General features: G+C 37.4%; 1 protein-coding gene across 1 annotated transcript in view; it reads right to left on the bottom strand.

Moving 5' to 3' along the window:
* The window catches only part of DCDC1 (doublecortin domain containing 1), a 413,925-nt gene that overhangs the window by 43,830 nt on the left and 351,535 nt on the right, over positions 1 to 18,560 (bottom strand). Inside the window, exons 25-32 of the mRNA XM_054028326.1 lie at positions 17,441 to 17,594; positions 13,102 to 13,260; positions 11,481 to 11,684; positions 8,506 to 8,620; positions 5,991 to 6,161; positions 5,135 to 5,320; positions 4,295 to 4,498; positions 178 to 385 (exon numbers count right to left, since the gene is read on the bottom strand). Coding sequence (XP_053884301.1) covers positions 178 to 385; positions 4,295 to 4,498; positions 5,135 to 5,320; positions 5,991 to 6,161; positions 8,506 to 8,620; positions 11,481 to 11,684; positions 13,102 to 13,260; positions 17,441 to 17,594 — 1,401 coding nt within the window. The remainder of the gene's footprint in view (positions 1 to 177; positions 386 to 4,294; positions 4,499 to 5,134; positions 5,321 to 5,990; positions 6,162 to 8,505; positions 8,621 to 11,480; positions 11,685 to 13,101; positions 13,261 to 17,440; positions 17,595 to 18,560) is intronic.

Below are 18,560 nucleotides of genomic sequence, written 5' to 3'. Positions count from 1 at the left end.
TATTCTCTAAGAAAATGGAAAACAAAGTAAGGATTTCCACAAATAATCTTGGAAGCATATGAGCAGAGGCTTTTTTACAGCTTTTAAAAAACCTGTTAGCTCCATGTAAATTCATATTGAACTTGCATGTAGTTCAATATTAATTTAACTAAGAACTTTTTGATTTTGACCTTTTACCTTCCACATCCAGTGCAGTCCCACCTTCAGCATTGTCAGTGATTGCTGTTCTCTCTTTGTAGTCTTCTTCTGAGTCACTTTGTCTGAAACACTCATTTACAGCCCATGTGACTAAATCTGGTAGGGTAAGCATTAGGATTCCATCATTGGTATATAGTCTGCAGGCTTTCCTGGTAAGTTCAAGTTGTCTTGTACACATGGTAAGCAGCTTAAAAAAACAGCAACAATAAAACAACGGAATTATTAATCATTCAAAGGTGAAATTCTTCCTTCTGCAGAGGACTTATGTGGGATTTAAGTGGTGCATAGACCTGGGCTGCCCCTTTACATAAGGGAGAAGTTTATCAATAGTGAAAACCAGTCTCATTTTATTAGATATGTTCTAATTCATTTGCAAATGGGAGACAAGTTGGATGATCTAAAGAAAAAACCCAGGAACCTATTTTAATTTGCCCTTCTATTAAAATTTTAGAAACGTATAATAAAATGTATAGAATATAATGACCAATATAGCTGAATATGTTTTCAGTCTACATAGAATTTGGCAGAATAAAATATTATGTCATGAGATAATATTGGCAAATCAGTCTCCTACATGTTTCTTAATAGCTAGCTCCAAATTCAAGTCCTGTAGCATTCCGTAATGCCCTCACAGAACCCTAATTAATCATTTTCCTTAGATGTATTTGAGATACACAGTATGCCAAAAGAATAAAAGTTATCTACCGTCATAACATAAAATGTTAAGCAAGATCTCATGTATTACATAGCACATTTGATGTAAATATGTGGTAGAGCTCCCTAAATTATGTGGCAAGAACCCCAGAACTGTTTCACTCCCCACCCTGAACCCTCCTTATTACCTACCCTACTGCAGTACAATAAAATCCCTTGTTAATTTATGTTCAGATTCAATACTATTTATTTCATATTACCCTCCTCTTGCCCTCTACCACTTTCAATGTGCTACATCATTTTATTTTGCATTATAGATTTGTCAGGGACCCTGCTGGAGGTTTGGACAGCTGGGTAGTTTGTGGTTTTGGCAAAGGCATAATGGTGGTTTGGGTTTTTTTGGCAACCAGGAAGCAGATGAGGCTTTTGAGCAAGGATGGAGACAGCTTTAAATTTAGGAGGGGGAATTAAATTTCTCATTTCCCACCTCAAACCCTGATAGCTAGATGTCCCACTGTTCTTCCCCAACCCAGCCCAATATCTGCCACTATATTTAACAAGCATGGAGAAATACATAAGCTTGGTATTTCTGTTAAAATGATCAGCACTGAAGTAGTTAACAACATTGACATCCACACTTCTCAGAGGTATTGTTTCAGGCTTCCTAAATATTCAGAGAGACATTATTGCATTGGTTTACAATGAGTTCACACTTTAAAGGTTATCTCTACAACCATATGGGCTGGAATTTTAAATTATTTTTCCTTATATGAAAGTTTAGATTCTGGAGCACAATTGTATGCAGCAATTTCAAAAAGAAAAATTATGTTGCAATTTATGTGGCACCATCAATGCATTTTACATGGGGTTCTGGTGTCAAATATATGATAAAATAACACCAATGTAGGCTGTACTCCAATCACCTTCTCCTAGAATACAAATGGCTGTGACCCAAGTTGGAGTCATCATACTCTAGAGTGCAGAATGATTCATCCTTTTGCATAAAGCTTCTCAAAAAAATCTTAGTCCACCTTCTAAGAAACCCCTACTTGCCAGGAGTGACATGCAGAGATATTAACTCCAGGTGAAGTCTCTTTCTGCCGAAACTGGCAGGGCTTATAGTCAAGAAAATAACTTGATAGGTGGATTGTAACTACTGATTGATCTTTAGCAGAAATAATGGAAGCCATGTTCTATCCTTTCAGGCTCAGAATATTAGGAAGGTATGGTCTCGTCAGATGAGATCTGTTTGCCTAAAGACAGTGGGAACCAAAGACTAATTAGAGGAATTGATCAGTCTTTTAAACTGACTGGCTGATATACACTCATGTCCCTCAGAGGTTCCTGACCTACAAGACTCTCTGTTGCTTTTGACCTACATTAACTACTGAAAGAAATGTATTTTTATAAATTTTATTAAAACTATTAAACAAAAAAAGATTAAAACCAAGAAGACATCTCACCAAAGCTAAACTGCTGCTAATATTAAACTAAACTAAGAAAGTAATACAACTATTACACAAAATCAGATCAATAAATCAACAAATTAATCTCAATAGTGATTGGAATTAAATTATCAAATTAACACAAAAATAGCCAATCATAGATTCTAGGACTGGAAGTGACCTCGTGAGGTCATCGAGTCCAGTCCCCTACCCTCATGGCAGGACCAAATACTGTCTAGACCATCCCTGATCATTACAAGTTCTAGGAAGGGATTTAAGGAGGTGGTTGTCCTTTTGGTTATAAACTGAAGAACTGTATCTATAACTTGGAGCTGGGTAAATGTTTTAATATTGGAACTAAGTTATCTAGTGCCTAGCCCACAATTTGAGCTAATTATAAAGCTTCCTCCTTATTTCAATTCTTATGTGGTGGCTAACTCTTTCCCTCACCCCCAACTGAGATATAATATAGACTTTACAAAATACTTGTGCAGTAGTTCAACAACTCTGATCTGGTGACAGTTTCATTTCTCATAGGACTTGTAGACACAGGACACAGAAAACACTTTAAATGGATAGGCTCTCTCACCAGTCCACAGAAGACTGATGTCACATTAAAGTCTGTTTCAGGCTCTTGCTTGAGGACACAATTATTGGTCAAATAGAAGCTCGGGAAAAATAACAAAATAAAGTAGTTTCTCTGTCCAACATGGGCTACAGTTGCCAGAGGCTTTTCCCTCACCTCTCTCAGCCCTTCCTGGTCCTACCTGACCAAGGAACTCCTGCAGGAACCTACCTACTCTCTGCAGTTCTCTCCCTCAACTGAGCTTTTGCTGGCCTTTAGAAGGACTAGGACCCAGATCCTCAATGGCATTTAGGTGGTTTGTTGACCCTTCTCAGCCACACATTTGATTCTTATAGTTTGTGAATTTTACTTACTCCATCTTCCAGTGCTTGCTCCAAGGCATTTGGACAAATCAGGTGTAAGGCCTACTTTGGCACCATGCAATTTGGTCCAGTCAGGTTTGAATTAGGTCATCAATTTTGGGAAAAGACCTGCTTAAGCCAGAAATTTTTAAAATATTTGGTCTTTTGCACATCACAGAGACTATAAGGCTCTGATTCTCAAAATATCAAAAATACAGAAGCTGACATGTCTTATCTGTGTGAAAAAGTCTTGCAATGAGACTGTCACCAATTTACAGAAAGTTTGACCCCAAAATCCTGTAAAAATTTCCAGAGTTCCAACAGTCAGTCACAATATTAATCTATCAGCAATATTAAAAATAAGCTTGACCATCTTGTGCTCAGTGTCATCTTTCTTCTCAGAAACAAGATAATGTACAGTAATTTTCTATTTTGGATCTGGGTTATAAGTCAAATAATTTATCTTTAGAAATTTCCATCTGAATAGAGAAAACTTACTTTAAAATCTCTCAAGATTAAATCAAACTTAAAAAAAAAAGGTTTTTACATTTTATATAAGGTCTATATTCCCATAGATGCTATTTCTCTTAGAAGAATCACCACTGATTATAAACAGAAGAAGGAGGCTGTGTTTGGGTCCAGATCAGAAGGTTTAAACTAGGATGAAGAGTTTAGGTTGGGGGCTGAACAAATGCTAAATTCATGTCTGACAATGGCAAAATCTCTTAAAATGTTCTCCTGCAATTATCAGCCTAAATAGTGGAAATATCATAATTTCAAGTGTTATTGCAAGATTTATGCCATGAAAATGTTTTATCATACTGCGGCATATCAAAACTGAATTTGGAGAATAGATTCCTACAGGCCCTGGATCAGACTGGGAAACAAACGCATAGGGCAGGACAAAATTTGTGAATTCAAAACAAACACCTCAACAATTCATGATGAAGGGAGATTTAGCTTTGAGATTCTGGTTTGGGTTCATCTTGGTCACTGACAAAGGCTGCTTGTCTTTGCCAATACTCTAGACATTATAATTATCTCTGGGGATGATTGTTACTAATACTTACCATAGGGAATGTGCTAGCAATGATTAACTGACCATTTCGGTAGCCAGCTCCATTTCTGTATGCAATTATTTTCACTGCTTTCTGGTTCATAGCTGCAGAGATCTTTTCTGAGATTGTTTGTATGGAGGTTTCGGTCCGCAAAGATGCTAGAACTTCTTCTAAATAATTCAAGGTATTTTTGGCTTCCAATGTGGATAAAGCAGTCTTTAAGATAGGAAAGAACCAGATCCAATCAGGCTGCTGCTTTTATTAAATCAATACTGAAGTGAACTTCTTTTAATGAAGCTCACCAAGTTAATTTAAAATGTATTCAGTCAACACTACATTTATTGAAATATGGAATATACTAATATCTACTCTGCATGTACCTTTGGTGATCACACTAAATCTCCAGGGATTTCTGATAGCTATGATTTGTTAAAGATGACAAGAGATGGCTAAAACCAAATTTTGTAGGAAAGCTAATGAGACATTTATGTATTTCTTTTAAAGATCATTGAAAATATCTGTACACACAACTGTTTAGGTAAAGATGAAACAGCTTTCAAAAGATATCTCCCCTTCTTCAATGCAGAGCTCCCATTAATTATTTACTCTTATTACTAATATCTATAGGAGTACCACATGTGCAGGTCAAGAGACAAATATGCCCCCAACAGATACATTTTAATGCTAACAGGAAAACTATTCCAAAATTTGGTATAGCACAAAATAATATTTACCACATTTATATCCCTAATAACAAATCTGCCACTCTTTTGACTTCCATTCAACAAGAAAGTTATTTTATAATCCTGAGTCTACAGTACAGCTAATAGGACAAATTAAAAAAATACAAACCTTCATCACATTAACACACTTAAAAGGTCCCAAGGAGAAATTATTTGCTTCCTCAGAGCCAGAGGCACAGAAGAACATGCTACCCGTGGGTAATTTTTTCAGTTCTTTCTTTCCTCTTATGGCTCTTGCACAAGCCAAGCATATCATGAACTTCTGCTTTCCACTGGGTGAAAGAAAATAGTAGCCCTAAAAAGAAGGGGAAACAATGGTTTCAATGCTTTAGAGTGTCCAGACGTGCAACAGTACAGTTATCTAATTACTTCCTATAAGCATTCAGGATTTCCTCAACACAAGTCCACCTTTGCTAACCTTCCTGATGCTGCCAGTTAGGTTACATGAATAGCTGTTGTTCATTTGAAATAAGACAAGGACACAAATGACTTTGGATCTTCAGCCCTCACCTCTGGACATTACAAAATGGAACTGATGTTGGAACAGAGCAACTGTGACATCGGAGGTGAGTAACTGACAATATACTTTTACTTATTACAAATCTATGTATTGAAGTGACATAAAATTTGACTGGGGATTTTATCATCATTTAACCATGACCTGTTTCATAGCCATGATGTCATACTTAGGAAACAGAAACTTCTACGGACATGACTGCTCAATATATTACTTTACAAAGTACTTTTTTTGCCTGCAGGAAGAGAAGATTATGCACTGACACCTGAAGTGGAGCACCCACAGGGACAGCACCTGAAGAAAAAGTGAAATATTTCATCTGTCCATTTCAGATAAATATAAATATATAGGTATACACATAAACTTTCTACTCAACCTGTTGTCTGCATTGATAGTGGATTAAACTTCCCTATGTCAACTTTACATACCTTAAAAATATATTACTTACTGGCTGGTTTATTTTTTCTCTACTGGTCACAGAGAATGTGCAAACAGAAGCATGATTTGCTGCTGTGATTTCTTGATCCAGTACTGTGCTGTAAAAGGCACTAAATACTCCTGCATTTTCCATGTAATGCCACTTTTGATTGGCAGCCCCATTGCTGTATTCTTTATATTTCTGTCAAAACATAAAAAGATAAATCCTATCCCTACACTATAGCATTCTGCTATTCAGTATTTGGCATGAATGCCTTGTGCTGTTTAAAAGTGTGTTTTTCAGATGAGACTTTAAATTCTCAAGTCTATTCCATGTGGACAGTAAACATCTCATGACACTTTAAGTAAAAGTAGGTATTTGCCTCAGTATCTTTGACAAATTTGCCCCCTGCACTCAGTGTTGTATGGTGGATTATCTAATCTTCTGCCATGGAGGTGGCTACATTTCAGAAGTGGGGTATGTACAGAAGCAGTTTTAAAGTGCTGTGCGATCCTTTGGGATAAAAGGGGTGCTAGAAACATAAAATGATGTTAATAAAATAGACAATATTAGGTAAATGAAAAAGTGAACTAATCAGCATAGGTGGTCTGCCATCAACATCTTGCCATCAGAGATGGGCAGTCTTTAAACCTGGGGTCTTCTTTCTGGGATCTGCCATCATGGCAGAAGACCCAAATAACCCAACGAGGTCATAAGAGAACAAAAGACAGGAAGGATGGATCAGTGGTTAGGGTGTTAGCCTAGGACTTAGGTGACCCAGGTTAAATTCCTTACTTCATAATGGACTTCCTTTGTAACCTTGGGCAGGTCACAAAGGTTAGATTAATTAAATGGGAGTTTAGGTGCCTAAATATTGTTGAGGAGCTAGGCTTCTGTGTCTCAGTTTCATACCTATAAAATGGGGATAATAGCATTTCCTGACCACACCAGGGTTTTGTGAAAACAAATGCATTAAAGATTGTGAGGCACCCTGATGCTACAGTAATGGGAACCATATAAATTAGGTAGCTAATGTTGATTCCTGGAAATGAAGTTCTGGGAAACTCTCTGAGGTACTGTTTCCTTTGGAGATACTCCTCAAATTAAAACAAACATTATATTATTTTATTTTATCTTAATTATTTATGACAAACTTATATATGACTAAGGAGAGAAACAGAAAAAATGTCAACAAGCTAAGAAAGTTGAGGGACTAGAAAAAGTTCCAATTTACAGCTGGAATAAACTCAGTGTCCATAGGAGACTCTGCTTTTTAATGTAACCTTGCCTAAAATATTCCTTAGCTTCAGTCAAAGTTCATGTGTCTCCCTCCTCAAATGGTCAGAGCTTTCCAGAGGATCCTAGGTTTTGGGGTAATTCACAGGTGTATGCCAACAATGGGGATCTCTGCTGACAATACTTAAAGGAAAAGGAAATGACCATTCAGAGAATCAATTTATTTAATTTCTGTGGCTGTTCCCTATATAATTATATATCACATGTCATTCATTACAGGCCTATTGCTATTTTTCAAAATATGTCACATCGATATTTTTTCCCAATCTTTTCAGTCAATGCCAGAATCCCAAAAGCATATTTGATTAGACAATATTTTATATTATAGTTGGCATGACAGTTTCTGCTGGTCTAACAGGCATTCTTTAATACTATGCAGGTAAAGAAATTTAAATACTTAGAATCACTTTTGGCATATAAAATGATTTAATTCATAAATATATATATATATATATATATATATATATATATATATATATATATATATAAAACCCAGGGAAAACAAGCCATTTCAACAACAACTTCGTCGTGCATGGCAGCTTGCTGCATGAAATATGAATGAGAAGCCATATGGAATTCAAGATTTTGCAAAACCCTCAGACTATTGTTTGGAGTTCACAAAAACCACGAATTCATGAATCTTTTTTCCTGTAATTTAAAACTCTTGGGGTAAATTCAGAGGGGAGTATAAGTAAGTCCTGAAAGAGTCTAAACTGAAGTAGCTGGTATCGCCTTCAACATGTATGTTACAAGAAAACAGACTGCTTCTTGTCTCCCTTTGACCCACATTCACTTACCATATCATGTCTACAGTTGGTCCAATGATTCTGAGTGTAAGTGAGGCTCAGCTGGTATAACTCACATATCAAGGAGCCAGAACAGAAGAGTTTACTGAAGCTAGCAGCTAACAGGAAGATGTAAGTTAAAGCAGGCTACCCTCTATTTTACATCTTCTCATCCCTTCTGTCGATTAGTGTGTAAGTTACAACAACAAAGTCTTTCACACATCCTTACACAGGTGTAATAGGTCTAAGAAAGTCTAAATCAGTGTAGGGGAATCAAAGTGTCAGGAAGTTTAGCTTATACCACCTTACACTTGGACTTCCTGTGTTATCTATAGTATACAAAGCACTATTCAAAGAAAATATGATTCAAAGCTGAATCGGTATTTGAATACAACTGGACCTTGGGCCTACATCTAGGTGTACAGCAAGAATTTTTGTCTCCTCTTTTAAATGCAATCTCTTACCTGCAGAACAACAGCACACCCTTTCATGTCCAGTGCACATTTTGAATATCTAGGCTGCATGCTGGGCATTGACACTGCTAGCACTAGATTTGGATCACTCATCAAATGAAATGTCCTAAGAACAGAAAAATAACAGTGACACTATAATGTAAAAATGCAAATATTTTATAGATTACCTAAATTCATTAGGCTTTCTCCTAAACTACTCTTATAGCTAGAGAACATGAGTGATGCCACAGTAATGCACACTTTTATGAAGAAGCCTTGACAGAAGGATTATTAGCACATACCAAAATGCTGGCATAGCCCTTGGTGGGTTTGGTTCACAAGGATCTAGTTCATTTTGATTTTCAGATTTACCCCAAACCCTATATTCAAAGCACAGTTTGAGTAAACCAATTACAAACTTGGTGAGTTTCTCTCTTTCTTCAGAAACGCTGTGGCGCTATCCCTTGCCTGACAGCACACCCTCGTCCTTCCTCCAACAGAATCTGCCTCACTCCTGCATTTTCGGAGAACCGCCCTTTCCTCCTCTCACCCTCAAAAAAAGGCTTCAGGACCAAAGACAGGAAGATATGTGCATCATCTCTCCACCCTCCCTGAATACACGATGACTAGAGACACTTCTCCTTTGACCTGGTGACATGTCAATGGCATTTTATTCCCATCCTGACATCTTCAGTGGGCTCCCAGCTGTTCCCTACCCTCTCCTGAATGCTTAGAGGTTTCCCTGCTAGCATGCAGTTCAGACTGAAATAGAGCCAACAAAGTATAGTAGCATCAACTGAACTAGGATTAAATGCTGTTCTCCACATTAACATGAGAAAAGCTTATCTAACGCAAACAGTTCTTATAGTCTTAACTTTACATCCAGCTAATAGTACATAAATCACTGCCTACTCCAAGACACGAGAAAGCTCTGTATTCTTAATAGCATTCAGAGTCCTGCATTGCTATGTGAAGGGCAACTCTCCAGCCATACCCAATACCCCTTCCTAAAAACAACAGAACCTCCATATGCAATGCTGCTAGTCCCTCAGATGCAAGACAAGCATGTCAGGCTGGCCACCCATCTGTTATGGATATAGAGGGGAAGAAGCTTGCCTTGCTAAAACCACAGAGACTCCAAATGGGACAGCAGGACAACTACCTGGCTCCTGGAGTTTTGGGAGTGGGGGCCTCCAAAGACAGGAGAAAGCGAGGTGAGAAGGAGAATAAAGAGCACTGGTTCTACTAGGAAGACACTTAAAAGTAAAGAGGGGGAGTCTGGTCCTGTTGGTGGGAGAGTTCAAACTGTGACAATTCCTCAGATTTGTCACCTACAAAGGAGGGCTCAGGTTTGGGAATCTTCCTAACATCCTCAGCTGTGAAGACTGAAGCAAAGAATCATCTTTAAGTGCTCCTTTTTTATCTCGATCGTCCAGGACCCCACTGGTTGTTTAGCGGGCTTCCTCAATTTTATTCTTTACTATTGTTTCAACTAATTTGCCCGGTACTGACATTAGACTTACCGGTCTGCAATTGCCAGGATCAATTCTAGAGCTCTTTTTAAATATTGGTGTTACATTAGCTATCTTCCAGTCATTAGTTACATAAGCTGATTTAAAGGACGGTTACAAACCATAGTTAATAGTTCCACAATTTCACATTTGAGTTCTTTCAGAACTCTTGGGTGAATGCCATCTGGTGACTTGTTACTGTTAAGTTTATCAATTAATTCCAAAACCTCCTCTAATGACACTTCAATCTGTGACAGTTCCTCAGATTTGTCACCTACAAAGGAGGGCTCAGGTTTGGGAATCTCCCCAACATCCTCAGCTGTGAAGACTGAAGCAAAGAATTCATTTAGTTTCTCCACAATGACTATCATCTTTAAGTGCTCCTTTTTTATCTCGATCGTCCGGGACCCCACTGGTTGTTTAGCGGGCTTCCTGCTTCTAATGTACTTTAAAAACATTTTGTTATTACCTTTTGAGTTTTTGGCTAGCTGTTCTTCAAACTCCTTTTTGGCTTTTCTTATTACATTTTGACACTTAATTTGGCAGTGTTTATGCTCCTTTACCTCACTAGGATAAGAAGACAATTCTGTGTGCTTGGGATCCAAGCATAATCTATTGTACTGTATGCTTTGTCCAATATGGGGCCTTGAATTAGGAGCTTAAAAGGGGATGGAGCAGATGGAGACAGACACTTTTCTCTCTATTCAAGACTGTTGCTTTTATTTTATACTGCTAGTGATGGAACAGTGCAGTTTTTCTCTCTTCACGAGCCCACAATTTGTTTAATGTATCCTTTGTCATTCTGCTGCAGTGGATTTCACTTCTCAGGGGAAAGAAGTGAAGAAGAAAAGATGAGTAGTGTACTCTACAGCAGTGTATAAAGCTAGTGGCATTTTAAACATGCTCAGTATGTCATTGCATTCAAAGGCGAATGACATATGCGTGCTGAAGTTTTCCTTTTCTGTTTTTGAAGGACACAGTGCTTCTGGATTCCTCAAATTAGCACTGGTCTGGAGCTCTAGTAGCAGTGCAATACATTGCCTCCTAGAATCCATATTTTAATCCTTTTGACATAGACTGAGTGGACTGTGGGGAAGAGAGCACTTCACACTGCTGTCCCCCCTGTGGTTGAGTTAAGGAGCCCTCATGGGGGTGGTGAGGGTTTCCCTTGATTGGAGGGATTGTTGCTTTGATATAAGTCTTTTAAATCTATCTATCTTCAGCTTTCTACACTAGAGATTCATTTATGAGATTCTTTGCTGTAAATTAATGGTTAGTAAGACAAGAAAATGATCAAAAAAGAACTATTGAAACCCTATTAAAAATCCTAAACCTAATTCTTTCCCACCCAATACACTAAAAATAACTTCAATGACTAGATAACAGTCCACAGAGCTGGAATTGTGTTTTAATGTATGATACAGAAAGCTTCCCTTTATAACATTTAGTCTCATAGATCAGCGAACATGCTTGTACCTGTCATGATCTCTCCATATCCAGCACTGATTGGTATCATCAGGTTTCTTTTCCACCAAAACAACTTCAGTCCCAGCATGTAGAATAGCATCCTGTACCCCCAAAACAAGCCCTGGAAATGCACAGTTTATAATCTGTTTGTCTCTATACTCAAACTGCTGACGGTGAGCCTTCTGCAATTCTGAATTCAGCTTTGGTTGAGGTCTGAATAAACAAAATTGTATTTAGGGTTAGAAAAATGCCCTGTTAACTAACATCAGTTACAGACAACACTTATGACAAGTAGATTTTGCAGAATCTTTGTTAACATGTCTGACTGTGTTCTTAACTATAGAACAAATGACCAGGAGTACATCAAGGGACTGGGTGTGTGAGGGCAGGGAGAGGAACAGAGAGGATGGACAGAGGAAAAAGTAGAATGAGAGGGCTAACATAGGGAAAGCTGTTTCCAAGACAAAGGTGAAAAGCATACTGGCACTCATTGCCATTAGTTCTACTATACTGGCTTTCTGAAAAAGCACAAAGAGGCAAACATCACCTTAATTTGGTTGTGTTTGCCTCTATCTGCTTATGTAAAAATTGGAATAAATGTGCTATGGACAATAAGGGCTAATTTGAATGTAGTCCAGCATGCCTCTACATCCTTGACTTTTAAATAGTCATTCTAGTAAATCTAGTTACATGCAGGTAACATGCAGATAAATAACACGCAATTCTGAACTTCACGAAAATAAATGAATACATCCTAAAGTTATGGTGGCAACAAATTCCAGAACAGTAGTGCTCGAGTGAACTCAAGTGAATGATATCACTTAATCTCAGTGTATTTTTCTGAATGACATTTTGACTGCTTTTCATTTTAATGTAATTTAGGGATTTCCTTTCCTACCCATATTTTCATTTCTTCAGTTTTCCCTTTCTATTATTTACCCCTGTCCATATCCCATTCTCCTTACATTTTTTTTCCTCTTATTTCTTGTCTGTGGTGTGCCACCTCTCCTTTGGCTGGGAGATACTTCCAAATGGCTGTTAAATGCCTTGAATATCAAAGGTCTGACTTTTAAAACCCTGTCGTGTACCTGCAATTTGGTGTGGCATATAACTTTGGGCACAATTCACTGGGAAAACAAATAAAAACATATAGACTGCACTTGTCAACTAAGGACCTGATATAATGCCCACTGAAGTCAATGTAAAGATTCACAATTACACCAATGGACATTGGATGAGGCCCTCTGTGTCTACATGTCTTCATTTGTGCCCCCAAATAGCTGTTCACAAAACTAAAAGAAGACCAGATTGAGGCACCTTTAAAAATTAGGAAAGGATTATTTTTCAGTTAATATCATAGGAAATTAGATATTAATGGGAGATTTGGATCTAACTGCTTATATATAATTCTAAAAGTTTCTTCATAGAGGACTAAATTCTCTAACAGTGGTAAAGTCCTATTACTATTAAAAGGAGTTCTTCCTAAGTAAGGAAATCAGAATATGGGTGAATAAATACAAGGAAGCAGAGCTTGGTATGGTGTGTGGGTCTCTGACTTTTTTTGTCAGGTTCAGTATTACATTGTCCAAATGTGTATCAATTATATTGTAAAAGTATAATTATTTCTGACCTGTACTTTTGAAATAACTCTACATTTTCACAGAATTCTTTATCCCTGTCCTTCGGAAAACTGTCATCATCATGAAAATCAGAGAAACTTTCCTGCCAGGAATATTTGGATTTCATATGCCAAGCATCTGTTTTAAGATGTGATTTTGCATGTGAATTACTGAAAAACATAAACCACAAAATGGGAATTTCGAAAACTAGCAGAGATTGGAGTTTTGCATTAAAAAAACAAGTGTTTTTCTTTAAAAACATTACTTTGTTTTGAGGAGATACTTTACAAGGTAACTAAAAGTAAAACAATTAGATCTTGCATGCTTGCATCAATGAGAGTTTTTTCTGAGTAAAAATTGAAGGATTTGGACCATAATTTGTATAATAAGGCCCACAGGTATGCAAAATCTATTATAAACATACAGGGTGAAAGCCTAGATCCCCTGAATCTATGGTAAAACTTCCATTGACTTCCCTAGACTGTATGTAGGGACTTTCCATAAAGTAACCAAGATTTTTGTTCTCATCACATAAGAAATTTCTTAATCACACAGAGCGTTATGTGTATTGCTGACACTAAAATGAACAGAAAGTCATGCTTTTGTACAGACTTGTATGAACTTCTCCTAAACTGATGGACTACTCCAGCTCCCACTGAAGTTAAAAGAAAGAATCCCATTGACTTCACTGAGAGCTGGCTCAGGTTCTAGCAGAGTGGCCCCTGCAGGTATTCTTTCACATTTACTTTGAGCAGTGTTGTTTCACAAATTTGTACAACACTATTATCCTATGAGACAGCAATACTTGCCAGTGTCTGATTTATAATTTTATATTATACACATTTATAATTGATTCTTTGCTGACATGTAGCATTTGAAGCCTCCTCGCCAACCTTTAATAAAACAGTGCCATCTATCGCCATAATTACTAAATGCAACCTCTTTCTAGAGTGTCACTATTAACTGCATACACTTCAAGCTTTTCACATACCTTCGCTGTTTTAACAATTCATTTCTTACACTGTCTGAAAAAGAAACAGTTTTTCTGGTTTTTGCTAATGTAACTACATTAATTTCAGTGGAATTTCACCAGTTTAAACTGGAATACTGGAATGTTGAATCAGACCCAATGTTTTTACTTTGAAATAATTTTGTTAAGGATCTAGTGGGATTATGCATCAGAATAAGAGCTTTTTAAAATTTGTTACAGAGATAAAGATGGACTCTGTGTCTACCTGAGCACTGGGTAAAGTAAATACAGACAATACAATGAAGCAGAAAGCACCTAATGAAACAGTAAATTAACTTTCTTAAAATTCACAAATTTGGAGAAATTTTGGAGAGGTGAGCGTGCTGTATTACTGGGGGCTTGGTTTTTACCTGCATTTCCACAGCTCGGAACATTGTTAGAGTTTTATCTTACACCTTTATATAACATACTTTTTCCTTTACTCAACATTCATTGGGAGATCTTATTTGTGATAGTTGTAGAAGAACCCAAGATCCTATTCCTTAATTAATATTTTTTTCAAATTCATTTGGATACTTTGAATTACTCAGACTAAGCTCACTTGACCTCCCTCCTTCTTCAAATAAGCTGCACAAAGTATAGGAGGTTTAATGTGTGGACTTTCTTAAATGATATAAATATCAATAATATTAAAATCAAAATTGCTGTGGAAATCATTTTGTTTTAGTCTAACATTAGCTCTCCCAGCTTCCTCTTCTCTTACTATAGCTAACCTCATCAGTTTTATGAGCCACAGATCTCAGAGACTGATCCAGTGATTATTAAAGTCAATAGAAAGGCTCCCATTGACTTCAGTGAATGTGGGATCCATCCAATAGGCTTGATCTTGCAAGGTGCTGACTGCCCTTGTATACTGAAGGTTTATTTTTTGCCAATTAAAATTATTCCTGTTTTTGTTAAATTTTTATACTTAAAAATTGATTATTTTTAATTTTGACTGAAAATATCCAACATTCCAAAGCTTCACAGCCACACTATGGGGATCTGCAAAATGTCATGAAAACAAGAAGTTTGGGCAAAAAGAATTTGTGAAAAATGCGACAAAAAGTCTTCAGTTTCACACTCCCCTAATTATTGCTACTGTAAATGCCTTTGAATCTTACACTGTAAATGGATTAGACAAAATAGATGAAATGAAGTGGAGATTTTGCGAAATCTTTGTACAGTAGGCAGGGACATTCATCTCAAAGGGAGTAACATTAATTATGCTGGGAAAGGTACACATTACAAAAATTTGACTGAACTGCAGAATGAGAGCACGTTATTTTTTAAAATGCACTTTAAATGGACATCTGAATTATAGGCAATCTTTGCACTACTGTATGCTTTACTTTCTTGTAATTCTATGTAGAAGCCAGATTAAGAAAATCTCTAAACTGGCTTGTACAAACCCAATTTTTAAAAGCTGTGGAGTATAACAGTTTTACTACTAAAATACAATGCGTGAAAATCTACTCTTTTTATCTTAAGGAACAACCTAAAGGACCAAACCCTTCTCTCCCATCTATATTCTGCTCTGAGTATTAAAACACATCTACGAATCCAACTTGTGTTACCTTTTAATAATCCTGTAATAATAATAAACCATGCTTTCTGAAATTATGAATCACATAATTTTTAGTTTTGCAATATCAGATGTATATCTGAGTTGAAACCCAGATGTATAATTCAAATTTGTAAAGTTAATAGGTTATAGGTGGAACGTTTTCACTTAAATCTCTTTAATATATTGAAATAAAGGACATCATAGCCTTTTCCTTATAGCCATCAAATAAGCATTGCATTATAAATACTCATCAGTAAACTCATTCCCTCTCTAACAACTAATCCAATAAATTAATTCTTATTTCTTACTAGGCTTTGCCAAATAAGTTTGAAAAAAAAAAAAAAAAAAACGGAACTGTTTGGAAACTCAACCCAAACCCAACCTAATCTTTTTGAAGGTTCAGGAAATTGTGCTAATATTTTTCAATGTTCATGTTTGTTTGTGCACTTCTGCATTGCTTGATTTTGGCCAAAACAGGAAGCAAGAACAGCAAAATAGCATGCAAAAGGACATCCTAGTAGTATTATGCCCATCAACAGCTAAGAAATCCCTTAAAATCTTGCAAGAACTTTTTCTGATGAGACTTTAAAACTGAATTCCAGACCAAAATGGTTTAGATACATTCTATCAACTATGCAAACAACTAAGACCTTACTTTTTTTTTTATGTTCATACATCATACAATGTGTTCTTTAAACTGGGGGGGAACAATTTTTCAAACTTGTGTGCCAAAAGTTAGGTATCTAAATCAATATTTAGGTACCCAAACAACTGATCTGCTATTCAAAGTGCTCATGAACTTAATTCCCATTGAAGCCAATATTCAACACCTCTGAAAATTAGGCCACTTATCTGAGCGCCTAAACATGGATTTTAGGGCCCAGCTTTCAGCTCAGATGTGGTCCAGCACAAAGAGGACGTAATGCTGCCTGAAGGGACAGTTTGGGGTTCTTCTTCTATCAGAGAAATTCCCAGTGGTGCGAAACCAGCCCTTAGGATGCCCAAACTTGTACTAGGAGCTGGTTGGAGCAGATACAACTTTGCCTTACTCCACTCAGCTGCCCCAAGTGTGAGCTCGGTGCAGTTGAGGATGGAGTCCCTAGAACATGAACTCAGGCACCCATGTTTGAAATACTGCCTTTGAATCCATACATATGGACACCTCACTGGACAGTATATTGTCCAAATTAAATAGATTTCAGCATTTCTGAAGCTAAAATCTGGGCTACATTGCAAGTTTTCTTCCATCCTCTCACCAGCACTGTTCAGTATATTTATCCTTCTATGTTCCTGTTATTTATCTTTCATTGCGCATCTTAGCATACATACTTACCACCACATTATTTTGTTCTTTCTCTTGCTCTTCTGCTGCCCTCCCCACTCCTGGCGTCAACTCATAGCTTATTTCATTCTTCCCAATTTCTGTCTGTAGCTTCTAGTATATCTGTCTAACAAAGGCACTAGCAATTTCACATGCAGAGAAGGCACACAACAGATACAAACAATGCCAATATTGTTGCCAGTTTGCACCTGTTCAGTATTTTTTTTTTTTGATCAGCAAGTAATTTGAAAATATGTAAACTGCTGCAACCTCGATGTTCAACTAAAGTTCTTTCTTCTAGTATGTCCATCACTTACAAATATGAATAACACACATTCATTACAATGGTAGTGATGTTATAAGCACTTGCAATGGTATATTTTATGTATCTATTTCTGCTTATACCTACGTTTATGTAACACAGCTGTTATGAAGATATTTCGGATTACTTACAGATCTGCTTCATCTTTTATATTCAGAAACATTTCTTCTGTTTGATTTTCCTGCAGCTCCTCAGTTAGTTTTTCTTCTTCAAAAGCCACAAGACATCTATCCACAAAAAGTTTGGCTCCAGCAGCAATATTGCTCCTTACTCCTAAAACTAGAACTAAATGCAAGTTTACATAATATTTGCTGCTAAATATTGTATATTTACACCATTATAATCAGCAGTGCAAGTAGGGCGGTCTAGTCTGGTATGCTGTACCAGCAAGATATTTATAGTTGGTACGGCGTACCGGAAAGACACAGGAGGAGCAGAACGTGCCGGGAGCTCCTCTGGCACAGCTGTACTGCCCCCAGCCCTGTCCTCCAGCGGGGCTGCTGTACAGATGGAGGAGACCCTGCGTGGAAGGGTGGGGGCGGTAGAGCCGCACAGGGAGAGCTGCGGGCATGGGGCTTCCCATTAGCCCCATGTTCTGCTCCTTTCGCCGCTGCAATTCCAAAGTCTCTGGCGCAGCGGGAGGAGGACAGAGCCTCCCAGATAAGGGGGTGGATCATGGGGAGGGAACAGGGAGAGTGTGGGGGCCCCAGGCTGGGGGCAGGGCAGGGAGGATTCACATGGAGGGTCAAGTGAGAAGGTCATGTGCCCCCTGTTAGCTGCTGTCCCGTCCTCCCCCCATGTACCGGTAAGAAATGGATTCTACTTGCACCACTAATTATAATATAAGTCTAATCACAAAAAGTAGCCAGCATGTTAGCATAACTGAAAGGAATGGAGATTATGTTGCGTAGGGTTTTTTGTTTTGTTTGTATTAACACTTGAGGAAAAATACTTAAATGCTCAAGAAATTCAACCATGGTTTAAGAATGCTGATCTATCTCAACAGTTTGACATACATTTCCTCTAACATTTTCTTTTTCATATCTTTTGGCCAAATTCTGAAGCCCAGATTCTGATCCTACACTAGCATCAATCACTGATGTCAATGCAATACTCCCAATTTACACCAGTATAACTGAACCCTGAATCTGGCTGTGAATGGTGATGGGCACCACCTTGTGCAAAGTCCCAGTTTGAGTTGCCTAGGTCTGTCATAGGCCCAAGCAGCAGTGGGTTAAATCAAATCAACAA

The sequence above is a fragment of the Malaclemys terrapin genome, chromosome 4 (assembly GCF_027887155.1).
Source record: "Malaclemys terrapin pileata isolate rMalTer1 chromosome 4, rMalTer1.hap1, whole genome shotgun sequence".
Classification (NCBI taxonomy): Eukaryota; Metazoa; Chordata; order Testudines; family Emydidae; genus Malaclemys; species Malaclemys terrapin.
Note: the sequence above shows the minus strand (reverse complement) of the source record. Positions and strands in the feature narration are given on the sequence as shown.